The sequence below is a fragment of the Mustela putorius genome, unplaced genomic scaffold (genome assembly GCF_011764305.1).
Source record: "Mustela putorius furo isolate JIRA1106 unplaced genomic scaffold, ASM1176430v1.1 tig00003858_pilon_pilon_pilon, whole genome shotgun sequence".
NCBI lineage: Eukaryota > Metazoa > Chordata > Mammalia > Carnivora > Mustelidae > Mustela > Mustela putorius.
This window is the reverse complement of record NW_025422010.1, coordinates 30,926,018-30,945,826: the sequence shown is the minus strand read 5'-3', so window position 1 is coordinate 30,945,826 and position 19,809 is coordinate 30,926,018. Positions and strand designations below refer to the sequence as shown.

The window sequence follows — 19,809 nt, the reverse complement described above, 5'->3', positions numbered from 1 at the left end:
AAAAACAGGTCACAGACTGGGTGGGGTATAAAAGAGAGGTCTGATGTACTCAAATACTAAAAGTCTCCTGCTACAAAGCTCGATGCAGGATTTCAAACCTGAGCCAAGTTTCTGCTAAGGCCACAGCCTGCCACTCTACAGAAAGGCCAGGACAGGAGATTGGCTCCAGGGTTTCTGGAGAATCCATGGATCCCTACATCGAAGGAGAAAACAGGAAATATGACCCACAGTGCCTAACCCCACTAAGGAAGGACATAGCCAGGACACTGTGAGCTCAGCCATCATGACACCCACAAACAGGGCAGGAGGGAATCCCTGCCCCTGTCTCAAGTCTGCGGAAGCAGGCTAAGAGCAGCAGCTGGGGGAATGCAGAACAGAATCAGCGAGAAGCTCAGGCCCAAGTCTTGGAGTCAGACACAGCAGGGCAGGGGGGTCCAGGAGGGGAAAGAGGGACTGTGGGGGTGTTCTGATCACAACAGCTGCAATTACGGTTTCCATGGTCACCCCAGGGATGCATGGGGGCTGCCTCCTCAGACAACATAGGGCCAGCAGCACCTGTGTGGGCCCTCTCCCCTTCCCAGCACCCAGAGGGGCAGGACACCTAAGTTACCACACAGGCTTCCAGGGTCTGAGCACACTCCTCCCCCTACAAAGGGGCTCCTCCTCTTGATTGGCTAATTTAGAAATACCACCCAGCTGCTATGAAGCCCAAGAGGGTCAAAAAGCCATTTTGCAGTTTGGAGAAGGAAACCTCTAGTTTTCATGGGAATTCCAGAGTCAAGAGGCAGGGAGGCCCACATTGAAATCCAATTAACAGCCCACCCAAGGGGCAAGTGCAACATCAAAAAAAGTTGGAGGGAGGCCTCCCTGCAGGGCCAGAAGGGCTCAGCCACACAAAATCCCAGCTCAAACGTAACACTGATGGAGAAAGAAGCTCAGAAGCAGAGGAAGTGGTACTGGGCCTAGTTAGAAAGCTTGGCAAGATGGAAGAGGGTACAAGCCAGGCTGAGGCACAGGCCTAAGAAGGCAGAGCCTGAGGAAAGGATTGAAGAACAAAAACAAATGCAGGAGGTAAAGGGTAGGGTGCAGTCAGGGGTCATGATTACAGGTCCACTCCCTGCCTTCTGAATACAGAAGCCAGGGCCCTCTACACTGTAGCTAGAGAAGATTCAAATACAGACAGAACACTTATCTCACTGGGGGCCCCTCAGCTGTCAGTCCTACCCCACAGACTCACACCACCTCCATCACCACCACCAAGAGCTGGCATGGATCCAAGACCCTTCCCCATCAAGAATCAAACAGCCTCAGAATCCTTCTCAACACCATGCCCCAGGGAGCCACCACCTCTAAAACGGCTAGCATGTGAGATGAATCTCCTCAGTCACTCCTGCACTAGAAGGTTCTTCTTGAGATGAGGTCTCCTCCCCGCCCCCATTCATCATTCACCTCCTCACTGAAACAGTAGAGCAAGAAGCAGAGTTCCATGACTTAGCTCAGGAGAGAAGCCCTGGCAAATTATAGCTGATGCCTTGTTCTGTTGTGTTGCTGGAAATGGACTACACTTTGCATTAGTGGGTGATGCAAAGAGATTTTCTTACCTCGACAAGGGTCCTCTGTGATTTGACCTTTACCAAGCAAGGAGACTAACCTAATGGAGAGATTAGCCAGCTCAGCTACCTTGCCAGTTTCTGCCTACCTCATCTCTATCCTCATGGGTGATCTCATCATCTCCTAAGTTTGTAGGAGATGCCTCTAAAGATTTCTAAAAACCCTTTGTCCCAGGTTGTCCTTCACAACTGTCATAGAAATGACACTCTGCAACCTTCAGCCCATCGTCCCTTTTGTTTAACTCAATGCTGGATACTTGGAAGTGTCCACCTTATGGGTTGCAATCAATAGACAGTTCGTTCTCTTCATGAGAAGACAGGATCTGGTCCAGAAAACTGAAGCACAGAGGTTTTTAAGTCCAAAAAATGTCTCCAAAGCACTCCAGTAGCAAACACTCGGATATTACCTTTAGGACCCTAATAACTTCAAGTCTGTTTTTAAATCCTCAATTCCATCCCTCACCCCTCCAATTCTTCCACTTCTTTTCTCTTCAAGAGAGATTGAGTCATCAGAGCCAGTTGGCCCTCTGAACATTTTCCTGGTGTCTGGAAATAGGATCACTTGCAGAGACCAAAAATTTATTTTCTCTAGCTAACCTCATAAAAATGCAGACTTTACATGCCCGTCAGATTTTTTTTTTTTTCCGTCCGTATCTAAGTTCATGCCTACAATGGGACCACGGGTTTTTCTGAGGAGTGAAGCTAGATTTGGAAGGCAAGTCATGCACTGTTTACTACAAGTTACATTAAGTGGTCATACTCAAAACTGTGCAAAGAAATAAAAATCACAGTGGAGAGGAGCATCTCTCCATACCGAGACCTCATTCCAACTTTCTGCTTCAGCCCTGCTGCATTATCAGAAAAGGCCTGTGTCGGCTGCCAGCCATGACCTTCAAAACAGTGCCTGACGGCCTTCACATTTTGTGAGGTCTGTTCAGTTGCGGACCATAAAGGCTCCACTCCACTCTTGTTCCCATTGGGTTCAGAGTTCCAAAGTTAACACTGGAGAATTCCAACAGCATGTCACTCCCAATTCATCAACACACGTGTAGTTAAATACTTAAAGTCTCCTGCTACAAAGGTAGATGCAGGATTCTAAACATTAATTTAAAAAACTTAATAAAAGCAGGAGTGAATGAGAAAATGTTGTAGGGTGAAAGAATCATTTTGGAGACATTTAGTTGATAGCATTTTAAACCCCTGGATCCTTCCAGTCCAATCTCATGATGGGAAGGGGGTCTCTGGGGAGATGGTATATGGGTGCCAGGGATAAGGGAACACGGATTGTCCGATGCCTGTGATAATTCAACCATTGCTTGAATGGCAAGGAGAAGTCATCGGGAAAAGAAACAAGAACTCAACCAACTGATGTGAAAAAGGTTCCCTCCCCTCCTGTCATGTTTTCTTTTGTCATTTCAACTGAAGATTGTTCCAAGTTTGGGTTTTTCATCCCAAAGAAATCTCATCTAATATTGCCACTTGGAAAGGGAAAGAATATGTCACAATGGGGGTTGGTACTTCATACACACGATGCATACATTCCATTTTCTATACATAACCAAAGGATAATATTTAGCGCTATTATAATAAATCTATTCCAGATCTTGCCAATAATAGGCAATGGTACGAGAAAGAGAGGTTTTTATTACATAGGAAAAACTTTGCCTTCTTAGGTACTGATGATAATTTTATACAGTCAAACCCTTCCATTCAACATAAGTAGGGCCGAGGTAATGAATGAGGAGAATCAAAGCGCAAAATCCTTTTAAAGAATTAAACACCTTAAGACTTTATTTTAATGTGCAGCTATAGGACATGATCATCCTGGTTTTGCTTATGCTGAGACACTGGGCACAGAGCACAGTAGAGACACACATTCACACCTACTTTCAAGCCATGAGCTTTCTTGGATAAGGGTCTACTAACTAGAATTCTCTGTGGACCTTCTTCATGAACTCCTCCACCAAGGAGGTCCGGGATTTCCCATCTCACTTTCTGTGAAGTCAAGCAAGAACAGACATTTGTGAAGACTACAGTCCTTCCAGATTTTTTTTAAAAAAGATTTTATTTATTTATCTGACAGAGATCACAAGTAGGCAGAGAAGCAGACAGAGAGAGGAGGAAGCAGGCTCCCCGCTGAACAGAGAACCCAATGCAGGGCTTGATCCCAGGACCCTGGGATTGTGACCTGAGCCGAAGGCAGAGGCTTTAATCCACTGAGCCACCCAGGTGCCCCAGCCCTTCCAGTTTGGCACTACTCCAACTTCTGTAATTGTTGTCACCCACCTATGTTGACAAATGCTTTAGTAGTCACCAATTCTGAATCTTGTCCAAAACAATGAATTTTCAAAGCAGTGACTTTTTAAGACTCCTACTGAATTAGTTTATAGGATATATGCCTATGACTTCATTCAATTACTTCAATCCAAATGCAAGGGCAGTTGGCTTTAAGGAGGTTTGGGAACAAAGCCCCTGATCCTGTCAGCACCCACGTCAATCCCTCCAGCAGGAAGGCATGCGTGTCCTGGGAGAGTGTGGGACGGGCTCCTGGTGCTCAGCGTGCTATGGGGAGAAGTTATGTGTTTTACATGGTACAGAGATTATATGAGTCTACGGCCATACCACCCTGAGTGCGCCCGATCTCGTCAGAGATTATATGAGACTATAGGATACCTAAGTTAGTGCAGCGAGTCAGTAACCTAGAGGCTGGTTTTAAAAACTCCTGCACTTGAAATATTTAAGTACAAAAAGTGAATTACATAGAAGGAATTAGTTCATTAGGATTCCGATCTACCCATTTTTAGTGTTACTATGCTTTCCACCACCTTACTATCTTGGGAAATACCACTTCATCCTCATGTCCCAAATCTCTACAGGTTATCAACTATATTCTTCAACCAATAAACTCCAAAAGGATTCAGCACATACTGGAATTTGCTGTAGATCTTGTTGTGGGGGAAGGTGAGGTTATCAGAAGTCCTAGGTCACAGGCCTTTTCTTCAGGTAGACATGATTCATATATATATGAAATAACAGGAAACAGGGTAAAGCAGGTTTTTTTTTTTTAAGTGAAGGATTAAATATCTAGTGTATATTTTTAGAGTACATGGCTCATGGTCACTCGGTGCCACCAGCAGTTGAGAAGTGAACAGTCAACTGCGGAACTTCTACAGATCTCACTGGGTTTCTGTCAAGATTAGGAACCCTCCCGCCCTGAGGCTGAAGAACCTGCTATCTGGTTCCTCGCCAGCCACATGGTCAGACTGTCACTGGAGACACTTACGGCCTCACACACGTAACACCAGGTGGCCTAAAATTCCATGGATTCCCCTCCACGTTCAGCTACCTCCTCATCCCATGCCTGGGTCTCCAACAGGGAAGCAGAGAGGAAGGGAAAGGACCAGAAACCGTGCTTCCCACTCCACTCAGTCCCCACACTCCAGGTGTAGACTAGGCCTCAACACAATGATTTGTGCTCTCTTCATGAGAGTTCTGAATTAATACCACAAGCTAGTATAAAAGCAAAATGATTTGGATCTGAAAAACTCCTATGTATAAAGTGCATTTTAATTTTCTTCTGTTTTTGGCACTAGATATTTGCCTCAACATAGCCCAATGCCAGGAGGAAACCAGACCATGGTTTTAGATAGGCCTCACCCAAGTTGGTCTACTTCACATCAGTAACTGCCATTCAACCCCACATGTGTAGGTGGGGAAACCAACAGGTACAGGAAAAGGCTGTAGGAAAGGCCCCAGGGGGGTTCCTATGTGACCGCTTGCAACCATTCTGAACCACAAATACATCCCCTCGACACCATATTGCTTTGTATCTACGTATGCCCCATCCTACGCAAACCTGAGAGATCCCCTCCTGTCACCTGACGGCGGCCTGGAGCCTAAACCCCCCACGGCCCGACAGGGAGCTGCGGAGAGCCACCAGATGGCACATGAAGAGCACTTCAACTGGCTGGAGGGTCCCACAGACACTGCCCCACAAAGAACCTCATCAGTCTGTCTTGCCTCCAGCTCCATTCACTCACCGAACAGCAAAGGAAGTCAGCATGAAACACAGCTTTGGAAGCCATTGCCGGAAATGGCTTCACTAAACTAACAATCTGGGACGGGGGCTCATCCAAGTAGAGATCAGAACCCTAAGTATCCTAAGTATTTTATTGCTTCAAGGACACTTCCCAGCACACATCTGATCACTGGGGGGCGTATGGTAGTACCCGCTTCCGCACATGTCACTCACCGATGCAGGCATGGACCCTCACGGACAGCTGCGTCCTCAGGATGATGCTGTGCTTCTTGCCCCGCCTAATGGAGATGGAAGACAAAACAGACAAGGGTTTCAGAGCGGTCGCCACGACGACACCCACATGCTGTCAGTCAGCTTGAAGGTTCTGGCACACCCACGTCCAAGAGACTCGAGGTAAGCAGGGAAGGAGAAGGAGAATCTACCCTGAAAGAGTGTGAGGTCACAGAAAACTAAACGAGGAGGCTGGACGCTGGGAGACCGCACACACATTTTCTTGTGAGTGCAGTCTGGTCAACTCCTTCCATCCGCACAGTTAGCATGCGCTCATGCTTGACCATGTTGGGAAAACCTTAAAATCCGTGCCCATCCAGTGGGATCCCTGGAATGTAACAACACACATCTGCTCGACCACTTTTACGCTTTTTGAATATAGAAGGCAGGCACACAGCGGGGTCATCACACAAGGCTGGTTTGCTGCATGGTAAGTCAAGATGGTTACAGCATTGACCCCTGGGTAGGGGTTCACCAAAGAGCTTACAGGCTATTTAGTCTCAACCACGCCAATGTATACCACACCTTTGTATGCTCCTCGCTTATTTAAGAAAACAGGATGGGGGAGGGCGCCTGGGTGGCTCAAGTCGGTCAAGTGTCTGCCTTCAGCTCAGGTCATGATTTCAGGGTCTCAGGATCAAGCCCCACATCGGGCTCCCCACTCTGCTTCTTCTCCCTCTGCCCCTCCCCCCCCCACGGGTGCTCACACACTCTTAAACCCTTTAAAAGAAAAGGAGATGGACCTTTCTCCCCCATTCTGCTCCTCATATGGCTCACCCCACCCTGGGCAGAGAAGGACTAAGGCACACAGCAGTTGGGAGGATAATTGGGAGAAAACAGGAGTCCTGGAGACCTCAAGGTAACAAAGGCTTTGGGAGTTGGATAAAGGGAAGAGCCTGTGAATGAAGGGGAGACGGAGCCAGCTCAGCAGCACCGCAGCAGATAACCCATGGGGTCTGTCGGTGGCTGAGTTCCCTCCCATCACTTTTCTGGCCATTCCTCTCTCCCCGTCAGGGCTCCCCGCCCCCACTCCAGAACAGTCTGGCAGTGCTCTTCTGCTTCCAGGTTTGGGGGTTATGTTGGAGGGAAAGGAACAAAATCTCACCAGGGCACACAGCTAATACCGTGATTATGAATTCATCATAATCACTGCACGTTTATTCTTGAGACCCGGTAAGAGGGTTAAGTATGGCTTTTTAAATGGTCTCTTCCAGGGGCACCTGGGTTGCTCAGTGGGTTGAGCCTCTGCCTTCGGTTCAGGTCATGATCCCAGGGTCCTGGGATGGAGCCCCACATCGGGCTCTCTGCTCAGTAGGGAACCTGTTTCCTCCTCTCTCCTCTCTGCCTGCCTCTCTGCCTACTTGTGATCTCTGTCTGTCAAATAAATAAATAAATAAAGCCTCTTAAAAAAAATAAAATAAAATAAATGGAGAAAGGAAAACCACTTGCATTGCCTACAAAAGCATGCAGTGGCCTCCAGCCCCGCAGCTGCTTAGGAGCAGGAAATCTGCATTCACAATCCCTTCAGATGCCCACGAGCCTCTCCTTTATGATGTTTTTATTCATCTGATTGTTTTACAATTGCTGTGTGTAAGCCCCAGTCTCAAGGGGCTTTTCCCAAGTACACAGCACTTGACCCATCTTCCCAAGTCTGGGATTCCTATCAACACAGACTATGAAACTTTCTTCACACACACACAAGTCTTTCTATGGACAATCCAGATGCTGACCTTCCTTTAATTCTTGTGATCATGCTAGAAAGCTCTAAGTGCATGGACCTGAAGGACTGAACAGACTCTGGGGTGTTCTGGGATGGGGCCAGTAACCACCAGCTGGGGTGCTTCTTCACTCAGTGCGGGGCAGGGGTCTGGCCTGGAGCAGGAACCAGAGAACCAAAGAGAATGACCAGCAGGAACCAGAGAACCAAGAACCTAATGATCAGTAACAGTGAACCCTGAGTCCACAGACCTCAAGATTTTCTGTACCTCGTATTTTTAGCAATTAGGAGTCACTACATAAAGCATGTAGACAAAAGTACATGCTTTAGATGCCCAGGCATGGGGGGAAATGCATGGAATGACCAAGCAGATGATTTCAGAAGAGCTCAAGTTCTGGAAAAGTTCAAGAGTGCCAGTTGATAGCCCTGCTTTTAGCTTCAAGCAACTACAAAACCCAATTTTGAGGACGTGCCTGTTTTCCCACAGAATTCTCTCATCCCACAGCGGGGGAGTGTGGTTTGATGTGGTTTGGGATTGCAGGCACCTGCGCAGAAACAAGCACCATCCTGGTGGGGGCGTCTTCTCTGTACTAGTGCACTGAGAAAGCAGGCAGTTGGCTTGGTCATGCTAAACCCCGAGGGAATTTACAAGACCACAGAATAAAGGCCTGTTTTGAAATAGTTTCATCATTTCGACCTCCTTCCCCATCTGCCCCTTAACAATGAAATCCTACAATGGAAGAAAGCCTGTGTGGAATTGGGGGCCACAGGCTGTGGAAACCACCTGAGAGAAAGGTGGCCCCAGATCCCAGGCATTCCTAGCAGAGGAGAGGACTGGCCTCAGCTGAAGGGGGTGGTGGTAAGTGACAGCTATGTCCACAGAAGCTTCCTCCATCCCCCATCCCTGCTTCCTCCCACCGTCAACATGGGCACCACTGCTGTGCCCATTTTGCAGATGAGGAACACAACACTAGTAGAAAGGACATAAACTGCCTCAAGTCACAGAGCTGGTAGAAACAGACCCAGGCTGAAAGAAGACAGACTCCATGGTCACCTGCACCCCCTGCCCATTGCTGGAGGACTGCCTAACCTCCTCCAGGGCTTACCCAGGATAAAGAGTCTAGGCATTTTTAGGGAACTGGTGTAACCAATACCAAAACCTAACAAAAAGGACATTAGAAAATTAAGATACAAATTAAGACAATATTGGCTAATCAAGTTAGGCTTATTCTAAAAATTAAAAAAGAATTACAAGGAGTTCAAGGTTTTATTTAAGTATACGTCAAGGGGCACCCAGATAGCTCAGTTGGCTAAGTGTCCGACTTGATTTCAGCTCAGGTCATGATCTCAGGGTCATGAGATCAAAGCCCATAGAGGACTCTGCACTCAGCAGGGAGTCTGCTTCTCCCTAGCCCCCCCAACCCTCTCCCCTGCTCATACTCTCAAATAAATGAAGGCTTTTTTTTTTTTTTAAAGAATGACTATTTTTTTTTTTAAGATTTTATTTATCAGAGAGAGAGAGGGGGAGAGAGCAAGCACAGGCAGACAGAATGGCAGGCAGAGGCAGAGGGAAAAGCAGGCTCCCTGCTGAGCAAGGAGCCCGATGTGGGACTCGATCCCAGGACGCTGGGATCATGACCTGAGCCGAAGGCAGCCGCTTAACCAACTGAGCCACCCAGGCGTCCCAAGGCTTTTTTTTTTTTTTTTTTTTTTTAAAGATTTTACCTATTTGACAGAGAGAAACACAGCAAGAGAGGGAACAAACATAAGCAGGGGGAGTGGGAGAGGAAGAAGCAAGCTTCCTGCTGAGCAGGGAGCCCGATGCGGGGCCCGAGCCCAGGACCCTGGGATCCTGACCTGAGCTGAAGGCAGACGCTTCATGACTGAGCCACCCAGGAACCCCTAAATGAAGTCTTTAAAAAAATAAAATATTTCCAAAAATTTTAACAAATAAAACAACTCCTCTGGATGCAGAGGTGGACCCCTTTTAGGGGTGGCTGGGTGGCTCAGTGGGTTGAGCATCCCTTGGTTTCAGCTCTGGTCATGATCTCAGGATCATGGGTTTGAGCCCTGATCTTAGGCTCCGCACTCAGCAGGGGAATCTACTTGAAGATTCTATTCCTCTGCCTCTCCTGCAACTGGTGTGCTGACGTGCCCACTCTCTGTCTCAAAATCTTTCTAAATAGAGGTTTTAGGTTTACAGCTCCCTTTCTCCAGGAATCACCGCAGCCTCTCTGGCCTTTGATACTCTTCACCTGGGTCCCAGACCAACATTCCTCACCTGGCCACCTCACGCCTCGAGTATGGTTCAAGGTAACCTGATTTGTATAAACGCTCGCTCCCTCCCCTAATGGCTCCCCCTCCAGAACCTCACTGATTTTCTAAAGTTGCTGTCTGTACATGAGCCAACTGAGGTCATGTGCCCATTTTACTCTTGTTTTGCCATTGTCAGCTAGTGCCACAGCACCCTCCCCTTCTACCACATGCCCCAAACCAACCCCCGCCTTCCTCTGCCACCAGGCTCAGGTACTTGAGATCACAGTGGGCCACATCAGACAGCTGCCTCCCAGCTCAAATTTCTGTCCACTCACGCCATCCTTCCCATTACTGGGCTTCCAGGAAGACTCCTCCTTTGTAGGACAGGTCTCTCTGACTCCCTACCCCCATCTTAAAGCCCAGTGCCCACCCGAGCTCACCCACTCCTTCGGGATGCCATCTTTGTCCAGTGAGACAACTAACATTTGAAAGTACTTAGAGCCTTTCCACTCCTACTGTCCCCTCAGCATGGGAATGGATGCTCTCTCTCCTGATTTCCTACAGAACCATCTCCTTGCCTAGGCTCACCCCAAGTTCTGATTTCATTGATCTGAAGCAGAGCAGGAAGAGAAGTTGTTAAAGTTCCCCAGGTGGGTGTAGGTGCCTGCTCCAGCACCAAGAACCTAGGCTACAGGTTCCCAACCAAAACAGCAGACCACCTGAGGAGCTTTTAAAGTGGTAAGAATCCAGGCCCCAGACCAACCTTCTGAAGCAGGTGCCTAGAAGCCAGCATTTCAAGGCACCTTTTCTCCAGGTATTTCAGAGGCAACCCAGCACTGGCCTGAGGCTGGTGTGCAAAGTTTTAGGTGGGGCAGGGTTCCACAGCCTTCCATCAGATTCTCAAAGATTTCTTTGCATCCCAATAGGTCAAGTTTAAAAGAAAAAGTAGTTTTGCCTTCCTACTGTCTGATAAGAAACCTCATCCAGTCACCTCTTGGTCCGTGTTTCCTCTGCTTCTAGACTTAGCAGCATTGAAAAATCACCTACATTTTGAACCCAAATCTAAAAACTTACTGAACCTGAAAATCCAAGCCATACACAAACAAAAGCCCTGCATGAGTTGAAAGACTCTGGTTCAGGTGTGGACGGGAAGCAACAAGCAGCTTTTCCTTATTCTTCTCCCAGGTGACGACCTTCAGCTGAGAGCGCAAGCATGTTGTCTGGGGCTCTTGGGACAAACTGGCAAAGGAGACGAAGAGTCTGCAGTCTTAGGGGGTGCCAGGCTCAAACTGCAGCCACCAAGAGTGGCCGTTGGTCCGGGTGCGGGAGAAAACCAGCCCTTTTCAAACAGAAGGGGCCGGCGTGGCAACTTCAGGGCTCCACTCCTCCCTGCCGAGCTCTCCCACCTGCGTGCCCACAAACCAGGCAGAAACCTCAGGGATCCATGGACCCCCCCACACGGTTCCTTGGGGTTCACAAGCTACAGGCCAAGAAGCTAGGCACGTTCAAGCCCAACCAGAGCTCTCCCCAACCCCTCCCTGCCCCTCAGCACTTCGACTACAAAGCTGGAAGCCTCGGGGCACATGGGCTTCTGAAGACTGGCTTCCTCACCTGCACTGGGGGGGACTCAGGGCGGTCCCACCGCGCCGTCCACTTGGCACAGGAGTTCACGCTCCCTTGCTCAACTTCCAGGAGCACTTTCAGGAATGGCCTTCCCAGGCAGCCCTGGAGGGCTTTAAAAAACAGCACCGTCTGGGCCCACCCCCAAGTTCTGACTTCATTGGTCTGAAGCTGAGCAGGAAGGGAAGTTGTTAAAGTTCCCCAGGTGGGCAGATCCCCACTCCAACACTGAGAACCTAGGCTGTAGGTTTCTGACCCGATAGGAGACCACCTGAGGAGTTTTGAAGAGGCCAGGATCCCAGGCCCCACACCAGGCACCTAGAAGCAGGCACCTAGAAGCCAGCACTTCGAGGCAGCTTTGTCTGGGCTATTTGGCTCTAAGCAATGTTTGGCCCTTTCCAGCCCTGCCTGGCCCAAGCCTCAAGCCACACACTACCAAGCTCTCCCCACCCCACAGGGTTGCACCGGTTCCCCACCACACATAGCCCTGTGAAGGCCAGCAGACAGGGGGTGAGGAGGAGTAAGCTGCACCCCAGGCGATGCAGGATGGGGAGAAGCAGCAGCTCTCTTCAGAGCTGCCCCTGGGGTGCAGGGGAAGATGAACACCCTAAATGACCAAGATCAAGGCAGGAGGCCTAAGGGACGCTCACCCCACATGCAACAACCGCACTGGTCCCAGGGTAGAGCCCCTGGGAGCTCTACCAAGCTCCTTCAGACAGCCCCCTCCCCCTCGATCTTGCAAGGCCACTGTCCCCAGGGCTAACTTCAAGACCCACCTCCTCAGTGGCAGGACCCTGTGCCCCTCAGCTGCCCCTGGTTTTCTTTCGGAGGCAGAAGAGGTAGAAATAAGCAAAAAAGGGGCCTGGGCTCTCCGGCCCAGCTCTGCCCTGCGGGCAAGGATGCAGCCTTGGTTTCCTTAACTAAAATGAGCTTTCAGAGCGCTTGGCTGTATGGACCCCTCCAGGTCTAGAATCCAGTGATTCCCATTCCAGAGTATCTACTTCTCAAACGCTTCTTGAGTTATAGTAAGGGCTACTACTTTCAAGTTTGTATTATATGCTGGGAACCGGCTTACTGATTTATACTATACATCATTGCATTTTTTTCCTCACAACTGCCCAACAAGGATGTATTAGGATTATCCCCAGTTACTAGGAGACTGAGGTTCAGAGAGGGGAAGTAGCATCCCTACGGTCACACAGCCATGAGGCTAATTGCAAAGCCCATGTCCCTAACCATTAGGCCATGCTGCCCCCCGCCGTGCTCCCCTCCATTGCAGAGACCTTGCTGGCATCCCTGCTGACATGGGGGTGTAAATGGAATTGGGTAGAATTGTCCTTATTTTACAAATAAATTTCATAAACTCCTATCAGAGATAAAGTGGCTTGTACAAGGACACGCAAGAAAGGGACAGGAATAATCGCCCAGAGGGCTGGAAGTTTCTGGTTCTGGGCCCCATGGTATGGTGGCTAATTTCCCTGGCCTTGGAAGGCAGTAAATAGACCTGGCTCCATTTTGGTAGCATAATAATTGCTTTGTCCTTCTACTTTTCAAGGTCTTTCTCCTCTTCTCGGTTAGCTATAGCTTAAGTGATAACTCTAAAGAAGGAGTGAGTTAATTTTTAGTCTTGGCATAAGAGAGCCGGGTAATGGACAAGAACAAAGGAACTCCTCCAGCAAGGAAAATTCTCTCAGAACACCCTGTGCAAAAAAACACCACCATTTGCACACGGCCTGCCACACGTTGTCATTCTCTGGTCACGACATTAGCAGATTGTTGCTTTAGCTCACACAAATAAATCAAGAGGAAAGAATGGTTTTATGTGTCCTTTTCATGCCTCAAAAGGGCATTTCTTAACTGGAAAGAAATTATATTTTAACTCCCATTCGTGGGAGACAAGAGTTCTCAGGCATACGACTTTGCCAAATGCCACCGTGCTAGGGGAGGACTTGGGAGGGACACTCGGTGCAAATGACATGGCAGATGTGGCCAGACGCCACCCACTTGTGCAGGAAGGCTCAGCCTGCTGGCCACTTCCAACCAGCTCCCAGCAAGCTGTCATACGCTGCTGGGGCTCAATGGCAGTAAGTGGCCCAGGGGGAACAGAGGACCCAGCAAGGTCAGGACAGCATCACCCCGATCTGTCTTCTGCAACCCAGGCCAGGGGCAGAGGGGCCACCCCACCAGTGGTCAGTGAAGCTAGCATCTTAATACTCTTCCGGACAAAAAGGAGTGTCATCCTGAGTACACTCCAAAGGACAAGGTGGGAAGGTCACCACAAACCAGGACTCTGGCAAAGACATAAAGCCCCCTCTGGGGTGAGTTTGGGGCCCACTTGTCAAAACCAGGGCTACCCAGCAGGGTCTGGCTACCTTCTCTGGTGGACACTTGCCCACATAGGAGTCCTGCCTTCTCCTCTTGCTGTAATCCATCGTAGGTGCAGGTGCAGAAATGAGTCAAGGTTGCACCTATCAGATGGACCCACGGCCAGGTCATGATTCGCAAAGGAACAGAGTGAGGAAGCAAGCCCCAGGGTTTCCTCTAGGGAGCTCACCACCGGGTACCTCGCCCTTGAGGAATGGCTGGAGGGACTATGAGCACCAGGATGCCGATGCCGACAGTGCCAGGTGATGGCCGCAAATGCATCCTCCCCGGAGCCACTGTGCAGCATGCTTGAGTGCTCTTTGAACCAAATCCGGCATTTTAGCCTGGGACCGATGGTGTCCTTGCATGAACCAAACTTACATCACCAAAGGCGCCAACATACTTCCTGAATAAACCCAAAACGCCTTTGTCCAGGACCTCTGGGAGGGTCAGGGGAGTACAGACTTGGAATCGGGTCCATCTGTGTTCATACTTGGCTCTCCCAGCTCCTGGCTCTCTCTCCCTCGATGTGGAATTTACCTCCTGACCCTCAGTTGTTTCAGATGAAGAAGAAACAATGAAATCCACTCACGTGACTGTTAAGAGAGTGAACTATTAAATAAACAGACCGTGAATAAGGTGCCTGGTATTGTGAGTGGCACAACAGGCGCTCCAGAAAGGTTATTTTCTTCCGCGCTTGAATTTTCTCTTTTAGAGAGAGAGTGTGCACGTGCTGGGGGTGGGGCAGGGGGGAGGCTGAGGGAGAGAGAGAATCTCAAACAGACTCCATGCCCGGCACAGAGCCCGGCACAGAGCAGGGCTCAATCCCAGGACCCTGAAATCATGCCTTGAGCAGAAATCAAGATCCAGATGCTTAACCGACTGAGCCACCCAGGTGCCCCTTTCTTCCTCACCCTCAACTCTTACTACTGCTATCTAATGTAGTGATGCTTTTTTTCCTCCACTAAGCTCCCATCTCCAAATCATTTGAATTCTGATAAGAAAGAAAAAAATCGAACAGGGCATGGTCTCCAACTGTAACACCAGTAGAGATATTTTTCAGGTTGATAATAATCTACTCATAACACAACTGGTGCACGCTTAATCAATGAGCCATGAAATCATCCACTTAGACTGTCATCCAGCCTGAATTCTGACATCTTATATAAAGGATTATCATTGTCAGTAAAAACTAGCAATGGAATTGTCCCAAGTCTATCAATCTAATGTTTTTGTTTTTAATAATGATGAGTAGAATCTGGTGTGACCTAATAATGAGTGTGTGCATAGCGTATGGTAGTTTCCAGGATCTGTTCCCATTGGGTCCTCAGAAAACTTTGTTGGTTCCTACCAAGGAACTTGGCCTTAGTGTTCATGGTCCTGTTATTCAGGAATCCATTCTGAGATCCTGCCATTTACTTGACTACCAATGTTCAGTAAGCACATTTAATGTGTTGAGAAAATGTTAGATGACAGATAATCAGACAAGCCCAGTACTGACCTACTAGAGCTTTAGCAGCAGACAACTAAGGGAGAGAACAATTAAAAGAGAAAGCACCATGAACGGTGGCAGGTGTAAGGAAAACCCAGCAAACTATCGTAAATACTAGAATCAGGTAGGAAACTAACACTAAGGAGGTTTCCATTTTCCCTCAGTTTTGAGCCTCTCATGAAGAATCAGCACTCCCAGATAAGATTCACCTGGGTGCAATCTATTTTCAATACAGGCAAGGTAGTTTTAAAGCAACCTTCGGGGAGGTCCTCGAACACCAGATTAAGACAGCTAAGCTTTATTTGGAAAGCAACAGGGAATCTCTGAAGGTTTCTAAGGAGGAAGGTGATGAAATCAGAGATACACCTGGTTTTGAATGGATGAGGACAGAAAGGCAGGGGGCCCCCAATCAAAAGGCTATTTCAACAACCAAATAAACGCAGGAAGAGCTGACTGTATGTTTATATGTGATTTATATGTGATTTGACTTTCTGACCACCTGATTTTTTTTTTATGTCTATCACTTTATTCAGATTCACAGCAATCAGAAGTATTAAGCAGTTCTAAATGTAGGCTAAAAGTAACTGGATGTTAATTAATACCATCACAAATCATTCTCTCCACTACTGTGAGTTCAAAAGGTGACATAGTATAAAAAAAATATGCTAGGACATCTGCCAAGGAAATGAAATATCCAGGAAGTTATCCTTAAAAACAATGCTTAAAATAGTCAAAACTACTAAAAAACATTAATTTAATTATATTTGGTTTAAAAAAAAAACTTAGAAGGTCAATAGAATGTGATTGATTATACTATACCAGAAATCTTTCTGCCCCTGAGTGGTCTTGTCAAGAAGAATGACTCAAAATGCAAAAGGGATTGCAATGACTGCCGGTCAGTCGCCTGCGTCTCCCTTCTCTTGTGTGACTGTGAGTGCAGAGAAGGTCAAAGCTACCGTGGTTTCTTCCAAGTATTTTAAGGTCTTCATGTACCCCCATATCTCTGTATCTTGGACAGTTTGGACTAGTCAGCAGGGACAACTGTCGCTCTTACCCAGCATCATCCTGGAAGCCTTCCAACTCGTCCCGCTGCTCTGCCAGGGTGGCCTCCAAGTCCAGGTAGGCGCCATTGTGGGAAAGCTGCAGTGTACAGTCATCCAGCTGCAAGAGAAAGAGCCTTTAAGCCCAGCCTGCTCCTGGGATGTGCACTTTGGACGGAGAAATCACTTCATGGGGCCCTCAGGTGTTTTTGAAAATCAAGCATGATTCTGAAATTCAGATCATAATTGGAAGAGGTAGCAGGTTCGTCCAAATCCACTGGGAGCACATGACACAGTGACCAAACAGCAATGATGCCTCTGAAGGGATTGGCACTGACAGGGTCCAGGGGACGGGGGAGGAGAAAGAGCCCTTTGACACCGGTGTCACTTTCCACTCTGAGGAACCCAGAAATAAGCCATGGAGGATTAGGGAGTGGAAACCAAAATCACAATGCTGATGTGACTGTAGATTGAGTCACAGAGTCTAAAAGGCAAACCTGGTGGGCAGAACATGCCATTTCCTTTGATTCAGTGAAAAGCCTACTCCTTCAGATTCTATGGTCTTACCTGGTACATGACAATTAGTAGTTGCTCAATAAACACTTTTTACAGTTGAACTGAAATGTTCTCTATCTGAATGACACCATATTCAAATTACAACATACCAAAGAAGACATTAGGTCTTTTTGTTACTAGTCTTACTATTTTTAAAATTATTTAACACTGACATGCTCTTAATTATGTCCCATGCTTAATTCTAAGCATTTTACATAGATTACATCATTTGATTCTCACACAATCCCTATTAACTTCTATTGTCCTCCCCATGTTACAAAGACGAAGCTAAGACACAGAGAAAGACTAAGTTACTTGCCCAGTGTCACACCTGGGGAATAGTGGAGCTGGGATCTGGATGCTGGTAGTTTGTGTTGATCCCTAACTCTTGATCCCTATGCCATTCTGCATCCTCTCTATGGCCACAAACCTATGAAGGGCTTGAAAATACCATGCTTGCAAAATGCAGTATGTGTCATGTGTAGTGTTCTGGTATGGCCAAGACCATGCCACAAGTTTGCCAACCCCGTTCCCTTTTCCCTTAGGGCCCTGAGAGCAGACATCCCAGTCTTACAGCAGGGCTAATGGCCACGTAACTGAGGCCTGACCAATAGAATATGAGAGAAAGTTTTAAAAAAAAAAAAAAAAAAAGGCCCCCAACAGGCCTGGCCTTAACATCCCCACACACCTAGAGGCAGAGAAGCCGGAGGAGGACTCCAGAGTCTGGAAACCAGCAGAGCCCCGGCTAGGAGAAACTCTGGTTCCTGAATCCCTGCATGGAAGAGAGTATCCTGTTGCCAGAGTCTACTACACACCTTGGTTAGTTACAAGAGTACAAGACATGAGCCTTTGCTGTGGCAAATTGTTAAGACTGTGAGGTTGTTACGGCCGTCAGCACTGTATGACATTTAGAATGATCGATACACTTGAAAATACAGGAAATTAAAAAAAAAAAACCCACACACACAAGAAAATAATTTTACTGAAGATTAACATGATGAGGAAATCCAACTTCATGCTTCATTTCTTGGGCCAGAAGTGTGGTGCTTAGTGCTCACCTACCCGATGAGTGATGGCTCTTACTCCAAAATGACAGGAGATTGGGGGAAAACAAAGGCAAATATTTAGTTCCCTTAAAACATCTGGATAAATGCCTGAAAATCCTCCCACTGTAAGTGGGATTTCAAACAAGGAATTGGTCTCTTTGGATGGAAAGGTTTTGCTTATTATCTCAACAAGAGAAACATAGACCGCTGACTGGTTAGAATTGGCATCTGTAACAGGGGGCTAATTCTTGTAGAGACCCCCGCAGTTCCTGTTTCTAGTTATCCTCAACAGAATGAAAGGAATTTGTGGGTTTTGTTTTGTTTTTTTAATTATTTGTAAGAAATACCTAGCTAAATCACTTGAAGGGGTTAATCCCATTTGATTCACTTGTTTTATTTCTCTAATAACAAACCACTCCCCTTAGCTACGAAAGGCGCGCTGGTGAATGCTTCAGCATTCTTGCTTGGCGCTTTGCAGATGGATCATCTCATCTGAGAAAGCATTTAAACCCGATGGTCCCATTGGCCAAACTCACTGTCCTGCGGTGTAAAAGGTGCACCCCGAGTTTGGGGGGAACACGCAGGGGAGCTGCCTCCCCCAGCCTGCGGAAGCAGCCGACAGGAAGGATTTCCTGCAGAAGGCATCTCCTGGGCCAAGGGTCTCCTGTGGACTGAAATCAGACTTGATTGTTCCTAGATGGAAAATTCCATGAGAAACCGAACCAGTTAACAAGTACACCAAACCATGACTCGTGCTGAAATGACTGCAGCTCCGGCTTGCTCGGACCCCCCGCTGAGGTGAGTAACTAAGAAAACTGACTTGATCTGTCCTGTTGATAGGACTAACACTGTTGCTTATTTTGCATACCACCGATAATCAACAGACCAGAAGATGGGGATAATGAAAGCCCTTCAGGCTGTAACAGTTCCTTTGGCCTCAGCCCTGGAATCGCATGAGGCCAGAGAAAGAGACTTTTGGATAAAGAGTTTCTGCTTCTCCTCCAGGGGGCCTGAGTCATTCCGAGGCTGGGGTCCACACTCGGGCCAGAAAGAGAGGAAGTGCTGCTGTGGGCATGGAGAGAGGAGAATGGGCACGTACGTGTGGTATAAATACTGCCGCGAAGGCCTATTTCAAGCACCAAAGTCACAGAGCATGGAGTTGGAAAAAGAGACACAGAAGCCCACCGGTGTATAGTATTTTCACCAGATACAAGAGATGTCAGACTCATGAGTAGCAGTACAACAGTTAGGAAGTGACATGTTTTGAGGACTTATTAGCTTTTTTTAAATATAACTTATTTAATTGTATGTTTATATCCTTTACTTTTTAATAATGGCGACATTCAACAACTAGCTCATAAAATTTCCCAAGAATGGACATTCAGCACCTCCAGCCACCCAGGCCAACTCTGGCACACACCCCTCTGGTCCTGTCATGTCATTCATTGGAGGCACCCAACATGGAGACAGCAGGACCTGCATAAGAGGCTGAGGACCCTGTATGGGCTTTCCGCCTCACCACCCCACCTAAGCCTTTGGTGGTCGCCTTAGCTGGGGCAGAGGTGGGGCTCCCTGGCCACCAGCAGATTGAGCCCTGTTCTTACCAGCAACTGTGGCCAGTTTACCCACCATACCCAGCCCATACCTTCTGCTTTATTCTCAGGAGCCTGAGACGAATACAAATATCCGGTTTTCCTCAACATTCACCAAGTATCAGCCTCAGCACGCTCTCGGCCAGCCCGGAACCACAACAGAACACCCCACAGTCTCCCTGGCTTCCAGCAACAGAATCCCAAAAGC

The 19,809-nt window shown here is 47.8% G+C and overlaps 1 protein-coding gene across 10 annotated transcripts in view; it reads right to left on the bottom strand.

Annotated features, from left to right (window-relative positions):
• FHOD3 (formin homology 2 domain containing 3) overlaps positions 1 to 19,809 on the bottom strand; it is a 454,740-nt gene that overhangs the window by 378,864 nt on the left and 56,067 nt on the right. For all 10 annotated transcript variants that reach the window (XM_004752275.3, XM_004752277.3, XM_004752278.3 and 7 more), the window contains exons 2-3: positions 16,423 to 16,529; positions 5,863 to 5,927 (exon numbers count right to left, since the gene is read on the bottom strand). In XM_004752275.3, coding sequence (XP_004752332.1) covers positions 5,863 to 5,927; positions 16,423 to 16,529 — 172 coding nt within the window. The remainder of the gene's footprint in view (positions 1 to 5,862; positions 5,928 to 16,422; positions 16,530 to 19,809) is intronic.